The sequence below is a fragment of the Prunus avium genome, chromosome 8, assembly GCF_965620075.1.
Source record: "Prunus avium chromosome 8, drPruAviu1.hap1.1, whole genome shotgun sequence".
Classification (NCBI taxonomy): Eukaryota; Viridiplantae; Streptophyta; class Magnoliopsida; order Rosales; family Rosaceae; genus Prunus; species Prunus avium.
The window spans coordinates 6,425,349-6,449,791 of NC_142291.1; the positions used below are offsets into that span (position 1 = coordinate 6,425,349).

Genomic DNA, 24,443 nt, shown 5'->3' on the forward strand with positions numbered 1-24,443 from the left:
GTTCAAAACCCCAAGGCCCCGTTTGGTGGGCTGGACTGGATTGGTTAGGATTGGATTTTGAGTATTGGACTGGTTTGGCTTGGATTGGGTTGGACTTTAATAAGTTGTTTGGTACATTAGGTTGGGCTAGACTGCATTGGACTAAAGTCCAGTCCGTTGTTTGGTACAAGTATGGATTGGACTACATTAACTTCAAACAAAATTTATTTTAATGTTTATTAAAATTATTTAATATCAGAAATAATTAAATTTAATATATAAAAAAACATGCACATAAAATTAAAAGGCAAAAGACCATTTTCTTTAGTGGTGAAGGGGCAATTCAGTCAACAAATTTTTATTTTCTTTAAAAATAATTTTAAAACAATAAAATCAAATATATATATAAATAAAAAATAAAAGCTAACCCCCTCCCCTCCCAACCCCACCCCTGAACCGTCACCCCAACCCAGCCATCCCCATCCCCAGTCAACCTCCCTCTCTACACATCCCTATCCCCAGCAAACAATAACCACTTTCATAGAATATGCATACCGACCCAGCCATGAATAGTAACCTCATAAAGATTCATGGTCCCAACCTTTCAAATTGAAACAGTAACCTCCACATAACCACCATTAATCCCGATTCCAACCACCACTTAAACAGTACAAAGAAAACCCAGCCACCACTGCAACATAAACAAGAAAACCCAAGGGTAGAGTTGACGCCGGCGCCATTTCAGGTTATGTGAAAGTGACGGTGGTGGTTTGAAGAAGCAGAGAAAAAAAAATTATAAAAAACGAAAAAAAGAATCAAAATATAAAAACCAGAGAAAGAAGAAGAAGCATAAAATGGTGGGTTGGGTTCACCGGAGGAGAAGGGGGGATGAGGTTAGTTGGGTCTAGGGATGGCGGTGGTGATGCTGGGTTTGGAGGTGGGGTGGGTGATGGGAAGAAGAGAAGAGCAAACGTTGCTTTAAGCAGCGAATGGGGGAGGCGGAGGCTTCCAAACCCATGGTTTCTCTTGGGTTTATAATACCCCCATTTGCTGGATTGGTATCCCAAGCCAAATATGAAGCCCAACCAGTCCAAGAGTGCATTTAGACCCACCAAACAACGGATAGGATTTTAGTCCATTTTAATTACAAAAGTCTGGTCCAGTCCAGCCCACCAAACAGGGCCCAAGGGTTTTCTTTCCTCCCAATGTAACCAAAAAAAAAAAAAAAAGCCATAAGCACACAAAAATTGGACTTTTGCCATTACAGATACTTCCCTGTCCAATTTTGCATATATCATATCACCAAGGTCTAAAATATCGATGGTTTCGGAAATTTCGATGGAAATATCAAGAAATTACCTTTATCAATAAAAATTGAATAAAAACCACGGAAATTTGAAGAAAAGCTTGTAAATTTTTCTTGAAACTTTGGAGGATGTTTATTTAGTCAATTATCTAATACTTTATATCACAAAAAAATTGGAAGGAAATACATTGCATGATGGGTTAAATTGATTTAAGTTGATTATATAGTGAGTTGACAAACACTGTAAGTGTAGAAAATATGTAGAAATTAATGAAAGAAGATTAAAAAAACCAAAATTATTTATTGGCTTATTATCACAAAACGTCCATAAGGTTTACGAAACTATTAGATTTCATCCTTAATGTTTTTTTGTGTCATTTGTGATCCTCAATGTTAGTATGTGTGATCATAAATGGTCCATGTTGTTAGGTTCTGTCAAAAACTCCGTTAGTTTGTTGATGTGGCATATATATATATATATATATATATATATCACAAAACAACCCTGAGGTTCACGGACCTATCACAAATGGTCCCCGAATTTTTTTAATTTTTTAATTTAAAATTCATAAAATTTTGGTTTTCTTTTAAATATTTTATGAATTTTATATTATTTAAAAATATATATTATATTTTAAATACATGTGACACTATATTATTGTAGATGTGGGCTCCATATATATGCCACATCAACAAATTAATGGAGTTTTTTAAAAATAATTTAAAATTCATAAGATTTAAAAATGAAAAAACTAAGGGTTTAGGGTTCATAAATGGTTCTCAAGATTAAAATCCTTCTATAAATGGTTTTTTCATTTATAAATAATTTAAAAAAGAAAACTAAAATTTTATGAATTTTAAATTAAAAAATTAAAAAAATTCGTAGGGACCATTTGTGATAAGTGTGTGAACATTAAGGATGTTTTGTGGTATATATATATATATATATATATATACCACGTCAGCAAACTAACAGAGTTTTTGATGGAACCTAACGACAGGGATCATTTGTGATCGCAAATACTAACCTTGAGGACCACGAGTGACACAAAAAAACATTAAGGATGCAATCTGATAGTTTCGTAAACCTTAGGGATGTTTTGTGATATTAAGTCTTATTTATTTATAATGATTTACTACAATATTAACACTTTATACATTGCATGGTAAGATCCATGAGTGACTTCGGGTCAGTTTGGTATTGCTGTGCTGTGAAAATAATCACTGTCAGATTTGTTGTTAGAGAAATCAGCTGTGAGATAAAACAATTTGGCGTTTGGTAAACTTTTTGTTAAAAGTGTTGTTGGTATTGATTCCCGCATAATCAGAAAATGATTCCCGCATAATAATTAAACTCAGCACCTCTTCGAAACTAATTCTCTCATAATCAGAAAATGAAAGAACCTATTAGCTGCTTTCCCTTATAGCTTTCTCTCATAACAATTTTTAACAATAAGTGATTTTCTCATAGTTTACCAAACGGGCAGGGCTTCTCAAAAGTTTTTAAAAATCACTTATCACCCCAAATAAGCAATGCCAAACGGGCACTTAGTACCACATAGAGTTCCTATAAGGTTCAAATTTGAGTTATTTACACCAACACCTCCTGAGGTTTTCGGCTTTTTCACAAAACTCCTTGAGGTTTTAGAAATTACAAGAACACCTCTTGAGATTTTAAATTGTTTTCACTAAACTCCTTTTCATTGATTTTTTTATTATCCAAAGATTGATGAGTTTATACAAAAAAAAATTCCAAATGACAAAGCTGGTCTTTGAGATTAGATTGTATATACTTCATTGAGGTTAATTTTGTCATTTGCATAAGTTTTGTTTTCTCAATAAAATCATTAATTTTTGTACAAACAATCAATGAAAAGGGATTTTGTGAAAACAAACTGAAACCTCAGGGGGTGTCCGTGTAATTTTTGACACTTGAGGGGTTTTGTGAAAACAAAAGAAACCTCATTTGGCGGGGGGGTGGTTCAAAATTTTCATTGTCTTCATCATCTCGATATTATCAATATTTTGGCCAAATGTTGCTGAAATGTGAGAAATTATCAACGTCGATATTTTCCAATATAATTTCGTCGATATTATCGATATTTTAGTCCTTGAATATCACAACTTCTCATAGACATCATTGCAAAAACGCTATAATAGGCTATAATAGCGTTATAGAAATCACCGTGTCAGCCGACAGTAAGAAAACCAAAGCTATATAATAGTGTTTTTGACGTGCTATCATATGTCTGTCTTCCGTAGCGGTTTCTAAACGCTATCATTTTCTTTTTAATGGCTTTTCAAAAGTGCTATCAAAGTTTTCATACCTATGCATCAAAACGCTGTAATAGGGTACCGCAACATTTTTTTTTTTGTCTGAACCATGAGGTGGTCCTGGATGGGCCCCAACTATGGGTGGCACCTTTAAGCCTTAACCACAACCCAGACTAATCCCCACTCACACCGGGTCGGCCCGTAAGGGGTAAAGTGTTGGGCAAAGTGGTGACTCCGTACGAGAGCAGGGATCGAACCCCTGACCTCTCTTAAGGAATGAGAGTGCCGAACCACTCACACCAACCACCTTGGTTACCGCAACATTTTTGGATTGCCACGAAACACTACTTTTTTTATAGCACTTTTAGCCCAATGATAGCACTTTTACCCATGGGTTATCAGATTGATGAAAATGAAGGGGAGAGGAGATTGCATATTATGTTGATGGCATCGTCTCCTCATTAACCGTTTTCTTTCCACTTTTCCATTTTGTTGATGGAAACAAGTGAACTGAAAATGAATAACATGTTTTACCACTTTGGCCAACACTTTACCCCTTACGGGCCGACCCGGTGTGAGTGGGGATTAGTCTGGGTCGTGGTTAAGGCTTAAAGGTGCCACCCATAGTTGGGACCCATCCAGGACCACCTCATGGTTCAGACCAAAAAAAATAAAAATGAATAACATGTTTTTGATCGGTGTCTGTGTAGCTATGTTTGTTTAAAATGAAATCATATGTGGGAAGGAACATCAGGTAATTATTGTTCATGTCGTTCAATTTCATATGACCAAAAGATATAATAAAATCTGTGTAATTATAATGTCAATTCAATCAAGTATAGTCTTTACTAATACAGCAACCAACGTACATTATTTAACATCAGCTAAGCCAATTCTATTTGCTTTTCTTATTCTATAATAAATTACAAAAACAAAGTATTTTTTTTTTCACTGTCGTATTGTATATTATTATATTAACACAATATAATTATGGGTCAAATTCTTAGCATGGTGGCATTTCTTGTGGTGCGGGCAGCAGCTTTTCCTCCTTGTGTTGTCCGTTCTTTACAATGAAAACGGTGTTCATTCCCCATGTTAGGTGACGCTCCAAATGGCAGTGCAAGAACCATACTCCTGTACAATATTGGAAAAAAAAACATCACAGTACGTAACAATTAATAAAATAACAACGATAACTTATATACACCAACTGTTTAAATTAATTAACTAGCTCTTATCCTTTTCATCCTTCGATCTAAATATATGCTGTACTTATCTAATATTAAAATTATGGAGCAAGGGGCTCTGGTAACTCATGATCAATCTTATATAACTTATGTAACAAATAATAGTATTAATATTAATAGTCAATTACTAGTCGAAAGGAACTTGTAACTCAGCTGATTAAGAGTATTTACCCGGATTGTTGGCTTTGAATCTGATGGCGGTCCAGCCACTTATAGGCACAGTCACGGTGTTCCTATGAGGAGGGTCAACGAGATTGTAGTTTAAGGGGTCCTTGTCTTGGTCAAAATTCCCAAACCCTCTTCCAACAATATAGAAGCTAAACCCATGCAAATGCATTGGATGATCAATCCCAGCAACCAAGTTCGTGCCTTGAAAAATACATTCCACAATTGACCCATAATCGAAAACCTTCACCTTTGTCCCTCTCTTTGGTGTTTGTAAAATCAATGGCAGATCTTCACCTGTAAAATTATACACCAGCGGTGGAAAATCTGGGAAACCTTCTCTAAACACCCCATTAATATGATAATAATACGCTTCTAGGATGTCAATTGTTGTGGGGTCCACAAAACTTATGTTGTTCATGCTGGCAGCTAGGCGGGTCCCATTCGGTCCTTCACAAGAATTATTTGGGCAGGGAAATGTGTTGACTGATACTGTTGAGATTAATCTTGTGGTGATGTTTTTTGGGACATCAATTGGGTGGTCTTCATTGGCTAGGCTTCTAAGGCTATCAAAGAAATTGAAGGCTGCATTTGTATCATTATAGTAAGGAAGGTAAGGTAATATTGGAGGGCTTGAAAATGGAGTGGAATTTCTATTGTTGTATTGTACTATTGCTGTGGTTGTGGTGTTGTCAAAAGCAACAGCAGGACTGCTTGAGTAAGCCCTAGCGGCCATGTAATATTGGCCAACTTGTTGGTTTGTGAGCAGCAAGGCATCTAGGGTTTGTCCCGGTGATATTGTAATGCAATCTCTTGTCACTGGCTTTGTGTAGCTCCCATCTGCTCCCACCACTGTGAGGTTATGGTTTGCGATTGAGAAGAAGAGAATGCTGTTCATTGCAGCGTTTACTATCCGGAGCAGATAGGTCTTGTTTTCGTCCACAAAGAGTTTGAATGTTGCTGCAAAAAGAAAGTGGGTGAATTAATGAAGTAGTGGATGGATGAAACGATTTTGAAAAGTGAAAGGCTTGATTAAATTGTAGACCTGATTTTGAGCATGGATAGAGGTCACCAGGCTGACCATTGATGGTGTGAGCATCAGAAACATTAGGATCTCCTCCGGTTCGAACAAATTCTTCAAATACCTCCATTACGTCCCTTTTCCACCACTGACCTGCGTTTTGAACAAGAGCTTAAGCTGTTGGTGAAGAGGCTCAATTATTGTAATCCGAAAAAGAAAGAAAAAGAAAAGAAGATTCTCAATTATTGCTTGGAATTAAGAAATGTCGAGTATAAAACTTAAGAACTAGAATTACCTAATATAATTGGTACTTCTTCATGAGGCTGGGGAAATGGATAGCTAGCTCCACGTTTTGGATAGACAATAATTGCTCCGTAAACTGTGGCTCGAGACCAGTCACTATGTGCATGCCACCAGATGGTTCCTTCTTCTTCCGAAAATATAATCTTTTGCTTGAATTTATGCCCAGGCTGAATTGGACATTGTGTGATGTATTCAGGACCATCTGACCATGGATACCTCGGTTGCTTTACTCCATGCCTGTGTCAAAAAATAACAAAATTTAAGTACTACTCAAAGCAAATTAATCAACCCACCGAACCATTTAGAGAAAAAAAAAATTATTCAAGTGAAATTAAATTCATATATATACCAGTGGATAGTGATGTTGTATCTGCCGTTGTTGTGGACATTGACATAGATTGTATCACCTTTATGAGCTTGTAAAACTGGTCCAGGAAATTTTCCATTTACTGTCAATATTTCCTTGGTGCTGCACAACCTTGTATATGTAGCTTCTTTCACCTATAATAACGAAGCATATGCGCGCGGAAAATAGACATGTAATTAAGTGTGAGAATTTCAAGAAATGAATTGACAATGAACACTGACAAGGAGGGATAAGCAATATGATCTTTTATGCAACCATAAAAACAATACGTATGCACGTAACAAATTAACGAAAACATGAACATTGACAGAATCCAATTACCACAAAATGATAATTATGGGATGAAGCTTGGCAATGAAGAAATAGAAGTAGAAGAGATAAAATCTGCAGGGCAGAGGCAGAGTTCCTCTTTCCAGACAACATCTTTTTTGGACGTATGAACACAAGTATCAATTTCTTCTGCTCTTGCTACTGTACTTAGTTAATTTTAAAAGCTTTGTAGCCTGTTGAATTTATAGAAAAAGATAATGACAGAATGAAGTTAAGGGCACCGATAGTTTGATGGATGTGATAGGAATGATTCCTTAATTCAGTGGATCACCTGACTAACAGGGAAACCATTATGGAAAACTGACACGCAATTGAATTAAATGTTTACTGCTTTTAGTATCACGAACATGACTTTTTGTGTTTCACAAATTTGGTTCGAATTGTTGAACCATTTGGAAAGGGATTGGTTTGGTTGAGTTGATGGTAGGGGGTAGAACTATATAGGACGAACTAGAAATCTTCATCGGGCAAAACTTTTGGAAATTGTTTTGATGTTTAGACCATCAACTTTGGCCTCTTTCATTTTCAATGATAGTAATGCAGACTCAGCTATGTTTGACATTTATGCTATCAACTAGCATTTTGAGAATGTCTAGTTGTCTACCATAGAAATTGATGGTAGCTTTAGTACCCACTTTAAGCAGGAATATTAATAATCCACTTTAAGCAGTTAAGCCTATGCTTTTGGATAAGTATGATGTATATGCTTGACTACGACTACAAAATTGTTAGCTATAGCTACTGTTTCCACTTCGATATTGTTAATAAATCTGAAAGGGACATTGAAATTGAGCACCAGAAATGTACTAATAAGGTCTTGAGGTATATGTGCAAGGGATCATGGATTGTATAGGCTCATGTACATACATTCTGACATTCAGAAGTGGTTGGATATTCAGATTCGGACTTTGTTGATGTGTAGACACAAGGAAGTCTACTTCAGGATATACATCTTTCTCTTTCTGGAGGGTGATGTATCCTGAAGAAGTACGTCGTATGCTATGAAGCTACAACATTACATGAGAAGATTGTTGATTTATAGCAATTTTACTAAAGGTTGTGGATTCTTTAAGGATTACTAAATAGTCGCAATTTTTTGAATTTTTTAAAGTTTACAAATTCGTGTGTCTAGCATTATTCTTACACAATTCGCTCCATTATGTTACACAATTTTATTGTAGTTCAGTTATTCGGAATCAATAAAAAATTTGTTTTGTAACTAATCGATTGTCTTCCATTACAATAAAAGCTATTTGTATGAAATGCTATGATATCCAACTCTTTATTTTATGTTTTTTTTTTAAATTTAAAAAAAAGGGCAATGACGAAGCCAATTTCGGACAAAGTCTTAATTAATGGCATTCTTGGTGGCGGAGGCAGCAACCTTTCCTTCTTGTTTTTTCCGTTCTTTACAATGAATTCATTCCCCAAGTTAGGTGACGCTCCAAATGGCAGTGCAAAAACTATACTCCTGTTTTATCAGGTAAATGAGAAAAAAGATTACAAAGTAAATAAATAAATAAAAATAATTTAAAATAAAAGAAATAACAACTTGGATTAACTAGCCTCTTTTGTTTAGTTGTTTCTATTTCTATCCATATCTAAAGTGATAAACTAATTCTTGGTCTTTCTAGGGCTTTTTGCAATAGTGAAAAAGATTCCAAGTTCAAACAAAAAACCAACCATATATTTGGTAATCGATGTAACAATTTCTTGACTAATCTAATGTTCTTACCTGTTAGCATTTTCCCATTTAATACTCATATTATACACGCACGTACGTATTTTTCAATAATACTTCCGTTTTCTGTACACGTCTTAAAGACTCTGTGAAATACATAAATTTTTTATACACGTACAATACATGTATTATACACGTACATATGTATTTTTATGTTTGATACACGTGTTTTTTTTTAATAAAAGTTTGAATAATTAATACAGACAAAATTCACGTATTATACACATATTTTCACATATTATTGAATAAAAATGTAAATAAATTATTAAAAATATATAGTGGCCAAACTTTTCAGTTGTATCTTGCCAAAATTTTGCCGAATAAAACACATACGTATTTTATTTGTACTTTTCTCGTTCAGTATTTTACTAACTACTTCTTAGGAAAAATAAAAAAAACACAAATATATTAGATAGCAATTAATAATTAATGTTAGGGCATATCCTATATACTTACCCCGATTGTCGGCATGGAATCTGATGGCGGCCCAGCCACTTAGGGCACTTCCAGCAGTTAGCCCCTTGCCATGGCAAGGGGGGGGCTAGGGCAGCTACTATTCACATGAATAGTGGCTGCCCTTGCAAAAAGCTAAGTGTGTTTCCAGCAGTTGCCATGGCAAAGGGCGAACACTATTCATTTTTTTATATTTTTTTTCACAAATTTGTTTACCTAAACAATTAATTTGGACAATATTTTCGGATAAAATTTTTGGGTTCGTACTTGTCAATACTTGAGTAAAAAGTGAATAATAGTAGAAGTAGAAGAAAATGTATGAGGATTTGGTGTTGAAAGTGAAGAGTTTTGGTAGGTATTTATAGAAAAAAATTACATAATTTTTGGGTATTTTTTAAAAAAAATTCAATTTTTTTTTCATTTTTTTATTGCACAAAAATTGGCTGCCGTTGGATTGGAGGAAAAATTCTGATCGGAGAGCCCAAAACGCGACACTTGGCAGAGAGCTGTTGGCGGCACTGTAGCACGCTGACATCATCCAGCCCGCAGGCTGTCGCTCGGGCCCCCTCCCCCTTCGGGCCAGCCCAGGCTCATGGACCCCACCACTTGCCCGGGCCAGCCTGTGTTGCTGGAACTCACTTTTGGGCTCTTGCCGCCCCCCAGCCCGAGCCCTAGGGGGCTACTGGAACTGCCCTTATGGGCACAGTGAAAGTGTTCCTAAGAGGAGGATCAATGAGATTATAGTTTAATGGGTCCTTATCATTGGCAAAATTCCCAAACCCCAATCCAACAATGTAGAAGCTAAACCCATGCAAATGTATTGGATGATTGGTGCACCCAAGTTTGTCCCTTGAAAAACAAGTTCCACAATTGACCCATATTTGAAAACCCTCACCTTTGTCCCTCTCTTTGGAACTTGTAAAAAGAGGGGTAGGTTTTCCCCTGTAAAATTAAATACCGGAGGTGGAAAATCTAGGAAACCCATTTTATAAATCCCATGAATATGGTAATAATAGGCTTCTAGAATGTCTATTGTTGTAGGGCTTACGAAGCTTATATTGTTCATGCTAGCAGCGAGGCGGGTCCCGTTTGGTCCTGCACATGAATTGTTTGGGCATGAGAATGTGTTGATTGAAACTGTGGAGACTAATCTATTGGTAATCTTTATTGGGACATCAATTGGGTGGTGTTCATTAGCTAGGCTTTTAAGGCTATCAAAGAAAGTGAAAGATTGTCACACCCCAATTTATTTACTTAATTATTGAGAGTGTGAGGTAAAAGGAAAACTAAAGTTTAACATTTAAATAGCAAGAAACATGAGAATTAAACATAAAACTTCTATTTAAACTAAAGTAATTTACATTGTAATTTTACAAGCAAAATTTCAGGAAAATACAAACTCTTAACAAAACATTCAAAACTATCTGCAACTCATTCTTCTTGTTTCCTTGTCACAACTAAACTTCAGATTCAAAACCTGCAATAAATTCATTAAGGGGTGAGCATTACATGCTCAGTAGGGGCCCTATATGATTAGTGAGATTTTTAATGTACAATTTATGCAATGTATGAAGGAACTTCAATTCTACCCAACCCGTTAATCTATATAATAGGGCAAGCAAATCCGCATGTCCCATACCATGCATTTTACCACTGTGATTCCGAATGCCCCATTATATAAACTAACACCCATTTCAATCATCCCATAATTCCCCTTTTGCTAGTCATCTTGTCCATACCATTGATCTCCAAGCCCAAATCACCCAATCGACAATTATACCGCCGATTTCCTAATCTACTGTGCACACAGGCTCGCCTGAACTTGGTCCCTACAATGGTTAGACTCAACTACACAAAAGATTCTTCCCATTATCCTCTTTTCCATAATTTCCTTATCAACCCAAAAATTCCAACCACCACCGACAACATATGAACATGTCAATATTAATCAAATTATAATGATAATTGACAATTATGTAAACACCTAATATCAAGAATAATAATCAAACAATATTACCAAGCATAATATAGTGTTCACAATATTTAATTAAATCAATTTATGCAGAACCTCCCCAAGAAAGAACCCCTACCTCAAATCCAAAGCTATTGTATAACTCCCAGTTGTAAGCTCAAATACTTTGAACTTCTCCAAAATCTCACCTCACTTAACTCTTTCTTTCTTCCGTCTAGGATTTTTAGGAGACTAACATACTTGAAGTACCTATGATCAATGAACTATTGAGTAGACCTATTTATAGTATACTAGAGTCGGTTAGAGGAAGCTTAATATTGTGCCACTTAATCATTCTACAAGTTCCTAGACTCCCAAATAGCCTTTTGCGTTGGCTTGGTAGAGTGCTTTGTGAGCACTCTCCTAACAAGTTTTTATATATAGGAATAACTACCATTATTACACCTCAAGCTTTAATGGATTTTGAGGACACCACCATGCAACACGTTAGTTTTCAACAATGCTTAGTAAGCATATATGTTTTTCTAATAGTTTTTGTAAAGTAAGTATATATATATATATATATAATAATAATAATGATAAATAGTGCTGAAATAAATAAAACCATGCAATAACATTTGAATGGCTATTAGTTAATAGCTATCTTTACGTAACTTACTATACAATTAATTTATGAAATATTAAAAATATGGGGTTTCACAAAGATGCATTTGTGTCATTATAATAAGGAAGGTAGGCAATGGAGGTGTTGAAGAAAATGGAGTAAAATTATTCCCAATATTTTTATATTCTACTATTGCTGTGCTTGTGGTGTTGTCGAAGGGAATAAGAGGAGTGCTTGAGTAAGCCCTAGCAGCCATGTAATATTGACCAACTTGCTGGTTGGTGATTAACAAGGCATCTATGGTTTCTCCGGGTGAAATTATCACTAGTAAAAAAAACCCCTTGCGCAACGAAACACAATTCGTCGCACAAAGTGACTTTGCGCGACGAAAATTAAACTTTGTCACGCAAAGTCTTACGCGACTAAATTTTGCGCAACGAAATACAAATCGTCGCACAAAGTCACTTTGCGCGACAAAACTTTGCGCGACGAAACACTTAAATTCGTCGCGCAAAGTCTTGCGCGACGAAGTGTGGTTCGTCTCGTAAAGTCTTTACAAAAATAAACAAAATAAAAAATTATTTTTAAAAATCTTTGGATGACTTTGCGCGACGAAACAATAAAATTCGGTGCACAAAGTCTTGCGCGACGAAGTGTGGTTCGTCTCGTAAAGTCTTTACAAAAATAAAGAAAATAAAAAATTATTTGTAAAAATCTTTCATGACTTTGCGCGACGAAAAAATAAAATTCGGTGCACAAAATCTTGCGCGACGAAGTGTGTTTCGTCTCGCAAAGTCTTTACAAAAATAAATAAAATAATTTTTTTTATAAAAATCTTTGCATGACTTTGCGCGACGAATTTCTAAATTTCGTCTCGCAAAGTCTTTACAAAAATAAAAATAAAAAAATAAAAAAAATTATTTTGTTAGAAAAATATAATATTTTAAATGTATTATATTTTAAATTGACGATCAAATTGGTTCATTGTATTCATATAGGGTCAAGGAGTGTAGCTGTAAAAAATCATCTAAATCGAAATTGAAATAATCGTTAAATCGTGATTTTTCGTTTATAACCGTCGAAAAGTTTTGTCCTATTACTTGATCTCTGAATGTTTATTTTTTCCGATTTTTGGCGTATATGATCTCGAAGTATAAACAAACAAGTTTGATGGTTGGATCTTTGAAACTAGTTTCGTAGAATGCGTATGCCATCAAAACAATATATTCACTAACAATTAAGAGTTTATTTATACTTTCATTAAATACAACATAAGATTTTGTGGTATCCACTAGTGTAAATATTTTAAATTGACGATCAAATGGAGTCATTGTATTCATATAGGGTCAAGGAGTGTAGCTGTAAAAAATAATCAAAATCAGAGTTGAAATAACCGTTAAATCGTGATTTTTCATTTATAACCGTCGAAAAGTTTTGTCATATTACTTAATCTCTGAATGTTTATTTTTTCCGATTTTTGGCGTATATGATCTCGAAGTGTAAACAAACAAGTTTGACGGTTGGATCATTGAAACTAGTTTCGTAGAATGCATATGCCATCAAAACAATATATTCACTAACAATTAAGAGTTTATTTATGCTTTTATTAAATATAACATAAGATTTTGTGGTATCCACTAGTGTAAATATTTTAAATTGACGATCGAATGCAGTCATTGTATTCATATAGGGTCAAGGAGTGTAGCTGTAAAAAAATCATCAAAATCAGAGTTGAAATAACCGTTAAATCTTGATTTTTCGTTTATAACCGTCAAAATGTTTTGTCCCATTACTTGATCTCTAAAATTTTTTTTTTCCTTATTTTTGGCGTATATGATCTCGATGTGTAAACAAACAAGTTTGATGGTTGGATCGTTGAAACTAGTTTCGTAGAATGTGTATGCCATCAAAACAATATATTCACTAACAATTAAGAGTTTATTTATACTTTCATTAAATATAACATAAGATTTTGTGGTATCCACTAGTGTAAATATTTTCAATTGATGATCGAATGCAGTCATTGTATTCATATAGGGTCAAGGAGTGTAGCTGTAAAAAATCATCAAAATCAGAGTTGAAATAACCGTTAAATCTTGATTTTTCTTTTATAACCGTCGAAATGTTTTGTCCCATTACTTGATCTCTTAATGTTTATTTTTTCTGAATTTTGGCGTATATGATCTCGAATTATAAACAAACAAGTTTGACGGTTGGATCGTTGAGTAGCTTTAAAATTGTTTATTTTGTACGTATAACACTTAAGAAATTGAATAGTATATATATTTATTAGTAGCTTTAAATTTTTTTAAGACTTTGCGCGACCAATATAATAATTCGTCGCGCAAAGTATACTCTAAAAATTTCGGCGGGTACCAAAAATGGGAATTTAAAAAAAAAAAATTACGACTTTGCGGGACGAATATATAGTTCGTCGCGCAAAGTTTTGTGGGACAAATATATAGTCGTTCGTCGCGCAAAGTTTTGCGGGTCCAATATAAAGTTCATCGCGCAAAGTTTTGCGGGACCAATATATAGTCATTCGTCACGCAAAGTATACCCGAAAAATTTGGGCGGGTACCAAAAATGCGAATTTTTAATAATTTTTTTTTCCAACTTTGCGCGACCAATATATAGTAGTTCGTCGCGCAAAGTATACTCTAAAAATTTGGAGGGTACCAAAAATGGGAATTTTTTTTAAAAAAAATTACGACTTTGCGGGACCAATATATAGTTCGTCGCGCAAAGTAGACCCGAAAAATTTGGGCGGGTACCAAAAATGGGAAGCGGGAATATTGTGGTCGCGCAAAACTTTGAGCAACCAAAATTTCGTCGCGCAAAACCCTAAAAATTTGGGCGCGCACCAAAAATTGGAATTTTTTTTTAAAAAAATTTTCGAAACTTAGCGCGACCAATATATTGTTTCGTCGCGCAAAGTGATACGGTTTTTAAAACCAAAATAACACCTCCACCATTTTCTCAATGTCTTCTACTCTTACCTCTCCTCTCTCTTTCCTTCTCCCCAAATCCTACCCTTTCTCTCACACTCACTCCTCTCACTTAATCTCTCATCTCTCTCTTCACTATCTATCACTCTCACTCACTCTCTTATCTCTCTTTTCATCATCTCTCACTCTCACTCACTCTTTCATCTCTCTCTCACTATCTTCTCTATTCTCTCACACTCACTTCTCCCTCTCATTCTCACTCACTCAAAATCTTGCCAAAAGGTATATTCTCTCCAAACTTTAATTTTTTTTTTCATTAATATGTGTTTTTGGAGTTAGTTTTGAGTTTATTCTAATTTTTTGTTATTTTGTTGTTATTTGACAATATTTGTTTTTTTTTTTTGTAGGGAATCGTCGAGACTTTGACGGCTAAAGTTGAGGATTTGGACGCTATCGAAACATATCCTCCGCCACAATCACCACAATAGGCTTGTAGATTTTATTATTGTACTTTGTTAATTTATGTGTACATTTTGAATATTATATATATTGGATAATTTGACCACTATTTTTCATATGTAATTTTATTTTGAATATTTCAATTTAAATTAAAGTAATTAAAAAAAATAAAATCATACAATTAAATTAAATTTAAAAAGTAAAAATTTGAAAAATTAATATAATGAAATTGATATAAGAGAAATAATAAATAAAAAATGTCAAAAACCTTGGGTGACAAAATATTTCGTCGAGCAAACTATTAAACTAGTTTATTTTAATTAAAAATTTTAAAAAAACAAAAATTTAAAAAAATTGAATATTTCGTCGCGCAAAGATTTGCGCGACATTAACTTTCGTCGCGCAAAATAATATTGTTCGTCGCGCAAAGTAATTAATATTCGTCGTGCAAAGTTGATAGTATTCGTCGCGCAAAGTATCTTTGAGCGACGTTAGTATTCGTCGCGCAAAGTATCTTTGCGAGACAAAAAAAAAAATTTCGTCGCGCAAAACCTTTCTTTACGATCTTTGCGCGACAGAACTTGCGCGACCAAAATTTCGTCGCGCAAGTGCTTTGCGCAACAAAATTATTTCGTCGCGCAAAGTGTTTTTTGTAGTAGTGCATGTAATCTATTGTCACCGGCTTTGTGTATCTTCCATCTACTCCCACCACTGTGAGGTTATGGTTTGCAATTGAGTAGAAGAAAATGGTGTTCATTGCGGCGTTTACTATACGGAGTAGATAGGTCTTGTTTTGATCCACAAGGTTGAATGTCTATGTCTCTGCAAAAAGAAGTGGATTTGATGAAGAAATTTGAAAAGTACAAGACTTGATTGATAATGAGGATAATTTTACGGAGAGATTTATAATAAAAATGTCTATACCGGATTTTGAGCAAGGATAGAGGTCTCCCGGCTGACCATTGATCGTGTGAGCATCGGAAACATTCGGAGCTCCTCCAGTTCTAATGAATTCCTCCAATACCTCCATAACATCTCTCCTCCACCACTGACCTGCGTTTTAAACAAGCTTATTTGAACTTAGCTACTCAAAAAATGTTTGACTAGTGCTCAACATATTCTTCCTCATGTGTGAATCGATCATTCTTGGAATGATGTTAAAAGTGACCTTAAAATATTGATGCCTCCAAACACGGTGTTAAAGTTAATCTGGTACCGTATTGAAGATTAAATCGATCACTTGGACAAACGAATTGATTAAATCCAAGCTTAATTACACATGTTGAGTATAACACATGATTATATGAATACAAATTCACGCATGGTACCGAATATTATTTGCACTTGTTCATGAGGCTTGGGAAAAGGATAGCTAGCTCCACGTTTTGGATACACAAAGATTGCGCCATGAACTGTGGCTCGATCCCAGTCATTGTGTGCGTGCCACCAGATCGTTCCTTCCTCATTAGAAAATATAAGGGCTTCTTAGATATGGGTCCATTTTCATTTACATACAATGGATGCAGGACACTAATTGGACTCTCTTCAATTGCGGTCCTCCAAATCAATTGTATGGCCAGGTAAGCAAACCTTGTAGCCACCATATTCGAGACATTTACAATATATGACATTGGTTGAAAATGGCAAGTACATGCAAATACCACTTTTAAATATCAGTTTTCTCCTACAATCAAGCTTATGACATTCAATTTAAATGATGATTTCATGGCTCACAGATTAAAAACCTATTTAATTCAAATTTCAGCTATATACATTATGATATTTTTTAGAATTCTATATTCGTAGCTTTATTAAATTGGTAGCATATACCTACCTTTTAGCTATAAATTAATATATTGAGTTTTTCAAAATTCTTTATGGAATTTTTTTGTCATAATGTTAATTTTTTAATATACCTAGTATGGAGGTATAACTTCTTCTTTTTTAAACAAATGTGTTTTACCTGGCATTGAGGTGCATCCAATATGTGTTTTACCTAGTACTGAGGAACATCCAATATGTGTTTTACCTAGTACTGAGGTGCATCAAATATGTTCTATACCTATTAGATAGGTATATCAAGTTCAATGGTTAGTAGGGTATTGTACCTGAAGAATAGGATTATCAAATTTAAGAATAATATTAATAGTTCATGAAGAAATAAACGAGTACAATAGGTCCGACATTTACATTCAAAATGTAATTATTCCTTTAATTACATGATGAAATCTAATCATTAATGGCTTATAAATCCTCATCTTACCCGTTTTAGACAATAGGGATATAATAGGAACAAAAAATTTAAATACAAATCAGTTAAATACAAAAGATTGAGTCAGCATGTCAAAAATGGAATGTAATCTACATGGCAAACTAGTCAAAGGACTTGTATCAACAAACAATAATTCGAGGACTATACCCAACTATTGGTTGGATTTTTGGACCTCTATCAACTTTTCTAAAAATATAATCGTTTGCGTGAATTGGTCCCCAGGTTGAATTGGACATTGCGTGATGTATTCAGGACCATCTGACCATGGATTCCTAGGTGGCTTCACTCCATGCCTGCCAACAAAATTACCAAAACTAATCCCTCCAAATTAAGGGACTCAACCCATTTATAGTATCAAATTAAGTCAAATTGGATTATATTATCAAAATTACATATTACCGGTGAATGGTGATGTTGTGGCTGCCCTAGATTGTATCACCTTCATGAGCCTGTAAAACTGGTCCAGGAAATTTTCCATTTACTGTCAAGATTTTCTTGGTGCTGCAAAGCCTTGTGTATGTAGCTTCTTTCACCTTCGAAAAAAAAAAGGGTTAAGTTATGTTTTTCTTGTAGCTTCTTTCACCTAAAGCAAAGCATTTAAAAAAAAAACAAAAAACAATAAGAAAAATAGGTTCTTGAAGAAAGCATGCACCTACCACAAAATTATAATGGGTTGATGCTTGGCAGTGAATTAGGAAGACAAGTAGCAATGACAAAATCTGCAGGGCAGAGTTCCTCTTTCCGACCTTGATCATGTTTTTCTTCTGCTCTTGCTCTACTCGGTTATATCTGAAAACATACTCTAGCTTGTTTAATTTATAGAAGTTATAATCGAAAGAAGTTAAATGAGAAATGAGTTTCTAAACAGATGAAGTTATCACTAAAGATTGTATTGTAGGTCTATAATTCTTTAAGTGGAGTGAGTTTGCTAATAGGGAAAAGATGTATATGGACAATGACACGCATTTGAATGAAATGTTTTACCGTTATCTAATTTATTGAAGTTAATCTTAATTGATGATGAGAGCCCTTAAGTTCAGTTTACAGTGCTCAATGACGGCCGTAAATGTTGAATTATAAGCCTTAAGCTGACTTAAGGATTAGCAGATTTAGCATTCAGTTTTCTTTTAAGGTTTTATAGGCCAAGTGTAAGGCTCTCATTGGTTGACTAGTTGAACGGCTGAGATCACCTTGTGATGTAAGGGATCCAGCCACTGTACCTAACAGATATACTGCCTCACTCCAAGTGCGTGAGGATTGTAAGAAGAAAAAGAGAAACAACAGAATAGAAATATACATATTCTCTGCTACACGTATAGCAGAGCAAGTTTCCAATTCTCTTTGGTTCTTCCTCCTTCATTCTTCTGTGATTTCTTCACCCACACACTCAAAACTCTAACAGTAAAAACCTGTTTTCCTTGCAGTGTCCTCTTCCAATCTGATTAGTTTTTGGACTCAGACGATGGACATGCAGCTTAAAATTTCTTAGTTAGTTATATTCCTAGGGCTCTTCTTTTTGGTCTAGAATTGGATTGGATATGATAACTCCATATATTTAAAGCTTGTTAACGGAATAAATGATTTTTTTTTTGGCCAAGTTGCAGGTAGAAGATGGTTTACTCATGAATAAAACTTACCCCATCTAATCCCCAAAAAGCAAAATCATTCACTTCTACCTTCATTTCCTCCTTCAACATACCTTATAGATTTAATGACTTTTCCAATCCAATTCAATCATAAACACCAAACGAGCTCTTAGACAAATAGCTAGGTGGTGGAGAGTGTGACCTTTTTCTTAATGAGAGGCAAAACCAGTATAAAATGTTAAAATATTTCTTAGGTTTGATCACATATATTTCTCTTCCCAATGCCGGATCCAAATTCAAATCTCCCATTCCCGTTGATAAAAAAATTAAAAATAGAAATGCAAATTACTTGCTTTGGATCCACATCTTAATTGCAAATTAATTACAATTAGGAAGGATGCTTAAAATTTCTGAGTGTATGTTAATGCTGCCTTTGATTGATCTTTGATTGTCCACAGCTATGTACATTATATTCTAAAATGAATTAGGTTGGTTAGTAGGATCATTTTGTCTATTTGGAATTATTCGACCAAATGGAAATCTTAATTTGGGAAACAAATACGTGTGTTGAAGTCAAAGTGAGAACCTCTGCAAAATTTTGGAAATTGATATTAATGTTTTGGCGATCAACAACTTTGACCTTTGTGGTTTTCAACTTGTATCGATCAGCTAAATTTTTTCAAAACTATGCTTACCTATTTCAGTACGTAAAACACTATAAATGGGCAAAATCCCACTATAAGCAGCTAATTAAGCCTATGCATGCATCATTCATCAAGTCTCAGTTTTACCCTTTCTTTTCGGCAAACAATTACCTTAATTATACCTGAAAACAATTTTGGATTTGACAACAAGACTGTAAATTATATATACTTCAGAACACGTCCAATTAGATATTGTAAGTAACTCTGAAAGGGAAGTTGAGGACCTCAACAAGTTCCCGAAGACTAATCGCCTGAGCTTTCCCAATCTTATCTCATGCTCATGGCTGGTAAGAAATCAAATATAATTCACGAACTTTTCTCTCCCCCCCCCCCCAATCGCTTTATCTTTGGTTTAGTATATATGTATACAATAGCGTTCCAAGCTCTAACCAACTAGTAAACATTTTCGATTGGTATATATATATCAAATAGCTCTACTAGTAAGTAAACATACAAGTATATAAGGTATTAACTTTATAGTTAATTCAACAAATTATCCATATAAGATTTGAAGTCCAGAGCGTTTCCAACAAAATGGAGATCATGCTCTAGACCATGGTCATTCACACAGAGTCTCATTGCTTTTAAAAGGAACAAAATGGATGCATACATGAGCAGAATCCTCAATATGGTCCAATGATTCAATAATTCATTTGCAACTAGGTCCTCAATCAATGGTCATTCAAACCAAAATTCTACCAGATCACACCATTGGATCAATGATTCTTATATGAACCATCTATTTTTTAACTCTCAGCTAATCGATTATCCTTCAAGCCTTAATGTTTTAATCAATGAAAATTATTAGGGTTAATTACTCAAATGGTCTGCAAATTTGTACCCGATTTACATTTTGGTCCCTAAACTAAATTATTCGTTCAAATGGTCCATCAACTCTATATTATTCGGTCCATTGGTCCAATCGTCTAATTTTCTGTTAGATTTAACCAAATTTTAGGGTAAATATGACATTTCATAATTAACGAATAAAAATAGGGTTAAAATAAATACAAAATTAGAAAAAATTGAAGAAAAAAAGAAAAAAAAACATGAGACCCAGTCCCCCCTCCCTCCGATTTCTTCTCCCCCATTCCCCCACAGACCCCTCCCCCCTTGTGTTTTTCCCCTCTCATCTCTCTCTCTCTCTCTCCAAATTCAAAAACCAATAAATTGGAAAACAAAAAACAAAAATTCCAACATTGTTTGCATCTGTTTTTTCTTTTGGTCAATTGAATTTTCATAGAAACCTTAAAAACAGAGGCAAGGAAAAACAAAGGGAAAGAAAACACCATAAACGAAACCAAGGTGGAAACAGGGCCACAAAGAACACACTAGGAACTCAGACACAGCAAACTTGTTTCCCACAGAAAAATCAAACAGTTGGGGGGGCAAGGCAGGACGTCAGACACCAACACGCCTACTAGAGACGGTGGTGGTCTCTCGACCCAACACTCAGGTTCCACCGCTCGCGATCCTATCTTAGCAGCCAAGTGAGCGGCACCATTTACACTCTGAGGAGCCCACTTCCAGCACACCTCAGAGAAACTAGAGGAAAGAGTCTTAATTTCCTCCAAGATTGGGGCAATATTCTAAGCCCCATTGTGAATGTTACCAGCAACCCCATCCACAAGCACCTTAGAATCAGATTCCACAATGATTTTGTTCTGCCCAAGATTAACTGCCCGCCCACTTCAAAGCAAATGTTGCAGAACGAGCTTCTGATTCTAGAACACTAAAGCATAACCCAGGGGCAGCACACCCACCAATAAAAGCACCAACAGAGTCACATTGTTTGCACCTGTAGGTTGGTTGCAATGATGAGTTTAGGGTTTGTGGGTGAAAAACAGAATGGGGGAAGAGGGGGGAGGGGTTTGTGGGGTGGGGATTCTATTATGGTGGAATCTGGGAGGGTAGGTTGGGTATGGCTGTATTTTTGGGTGTCTTGAGAATATTTTTTGGTGGATAAATGGTGGTTGCTGGGTAGGGAGGAGGGTGGTGGGTGGTTGTCTCTCAACACCGAAAGAAAATCGGGGGGAGGAGGGGGCGAGGGTTTGGATGGTTGTTGATTTGGGGTTCTAGGTTCGCCGGGGGGGGGGGGGGGGGGGGGGGGGGTGGGGGTGTCTGTTTTTTCTCTTTTTCTGTATTTGCTGGCTTGGGTGGAGGGTGGGGAGGAGTTGGGGTTCTGGGTTCATGGGGCCTGGGGTGGAGGGTGGTTGTGGGATAGGTTTGGGGGTTGGAGCTTGAGGGTGGTGATCATGGGGGAATGGGAAGAGAGAGAGAGAGAGAGAGAGGAGTAATCACAAACAGTAATTTCTATTACCCCTTTATCACCACTATATCACTACTGTATCACCTATGTATCATATTGTGTAGATTCAGCTGCACCAAAATGGATTAAGCTGCATCCTCAACTTGTGATACTCGCAAGTGCACGAACCGTTGGTAGTTTAGCGTATGTAAGTGCGAGGTCGATTCCACAGGGATTGGTGATTGAATGATCCAATTTAGTTTCCCTACACAAAACAGAAATGAAAAAGAAAGGAAATAAATAAAACAAGGAAGAAAGAAATAACTAACTCAAGCAGATAAGTTCCCAAGTTCAATTAGATTAACGGATTGATTCTAGCTAAAGTATGATTAAGCCATGGTGTTTGGTCATAACCTTGTGTTCCTAATTCCCTAATTTGATCATTTGTTGTCTAACCTAAAATTAAGCATTAGGAACCCATTAAGCATAGAAGAACAATTTAAACAACCAAGCATGTATCTAATCTCTGTTGTCGAATGTCCATACATACTCTTCCTATTCATAGTTCAATTCGAATTAAAGCATGGTGTCTACTCTTAATTCAAACCAAGATAGCTAACATGCAAGCCTAAATGGTGATCAATCATTCAAACTAGCATATTAACTTATAAGCATAATGAATAAGAACAAAAATCATAATTGAAACTTGGAAACTAATCAAACTTGAAACTAAAGAAAAGAATTTACATAACAATGAAAATTAAGTAGAACTTGGAAAAACTTAAGGAGAATTTCAGCACAAAGATCTCATTATAACAATTGAAAACTAGAAAGAGAAACTAAGAGAATTTGAGGGAGAGAAGGGAAGGGAGCTCTAGAGAAGTGTTTGAGAGCTCCCCCCCCTTGGGGTGTGATTACAAGCTTAGAGAACTTCCCTATTTATAGGCCTAGGGGAAGTGAAAATCTGAATTATACAATAGAGTTCACTAACCACACTCACTTCACCAACTTACAACACTTAATTCACCTAACACACTATTGCCTTTGAAAACAATTCTTCTTGTCATTAAGCTTAGTGTTGCATCATCCACTTCAACTTCAATTAATTCATTTGGCTGCTGCAAAATTCCACTCAAAAATAGGTATTGAATATGCTTCACCAAACTTTCCCACAATCAACAACACTTCATCATGCATATGTCATGCATGACAATGCATTGCAGCCAGCTTGTGGGCTCGTTTTGGGCTTGTGGCTTCAATCTGAAAAATCTGGAAAAATATGGATCTTGAAGCTCTTTGAATTATCTTTCCAAGCATATGCAGCCCAACTCAAGGAAAAATCGGAAAGCCCTTCAAATGTGATTTTTGGCCCAGTAACGCAGATGCTGCCGAATTTGACCTTAAGTTGCCAAAACATGTATAACTTTCTCTAGAAGACTCGGAATCATGAACCGTAAAATTATACAGAAACTAGACTTCCGTATCTTTCCAATGATGTATGGGTCATCATCTGGTTCTTCTTGAGCAAGTACAGTCAAATCCGTGAAGTTGACTGATCTGCAGACACCGTTTTGAGCTAACTTGTCTCCAAAATGCAATTAGTAAGTCTCAAGCTTATAACACTGAAACAAACACAAAACTTATTAAAATCACAAGTTTAACTCAAAAACATAACCAAATCATAAATTAGAAGGGTACAAAATGATATGTAAATATGCACCGATCATATCACCACTTTATCACCTATTTGGAGAACTTAGGACTGTTATGGACGGTTTTACCCTTACATTTAACAGCAACATTGACAGAATATAGAGTTGATGGACCATTTGAATGAATAATTAAATTGATGGACCAAAATGTAAATCGGGTATAAGTTTGAGGATCATTTGAGTAATTAACCCTATATATATATATATATATATATACAATTACATGCATATTAGTTAGAATAAAACATAACAAGCTTAAAAGAAAAGAAGTTTACCACTTTATCATCAAAGACAATAAGATCTTATGGCCTAGCTACTTGCGACCCAATGGCATCCCCAAACGTTTCTAACATTCCTTTCACAGAGATTGGTAGTGGAGCATCTCCCTTTAGTGCACAATTCACAGCTACTCTTATGTTCCCCTTTTCCAAAGGAACATTATGAACCAACTGGTTTGGCACATTAATCTCAACTATTGTGCCACTTGCAACAATGTTTGCCTTTTCGCCGAAAGCCATTTTGCATTCTTTCCCCTAATATGCATATAAAAGACAAATATAATACAAGCTAAACATATCAATTTCAGCAAGCATTTATATCAATTAAGTAGAAGATGGAGTCAAAGAAAGAGATCATAGAGGCCTAGGAAAAAACCAAAGGCCTAGGAAGCTTCACAGTTAATAGAATATAATGTCATTGCCTTATTGGGTAAATGAGAATGAAGGATATAAACCTTTTTCCCACTTAACAAC

The 24,443-nt window shown here is 35.3% G+C and overlaps 1 protein-coding gene and 1 pseudogene across 1 annotated transcript; both read right to left on the reverse strand.

The window, feature by feature from the left end:
• Positions 1-4,422: 4,422 nt before the first annotated feature.
• LOC148291230 (laccase-15-like) lies at positions 4,423-7,085 on the reverse strand. The gene is made up of 6 exons (XM_088245626.1): positions 6,984-7,085; positions 6,645-6,796; positions 6,288-6,532; positions 6,017-6,145; positions 4,978-5,931; positions 4,423-4,693 (listed from the first exon to the last, which is right to left on the reverse strand). Exons 1-6 carry the CDS (start codon positions 7,083-7,085, stop codon positions 4,563-4,565), a joined length of 1,713 nt encoding a protein of 570 aa, XP_088101752.1. The 3' UTR covers positions 4,423-4,562.
• Positions 7,086-7,668: 583 nt separating this feature from the next.
• LOC110762188 (laccase-15-like) lies at positions 7,669-24,209 on the reverse strand (annotated as a pseudogene).
• Positions 24,210-24,443: the final 234 nt, after the last annotated feature.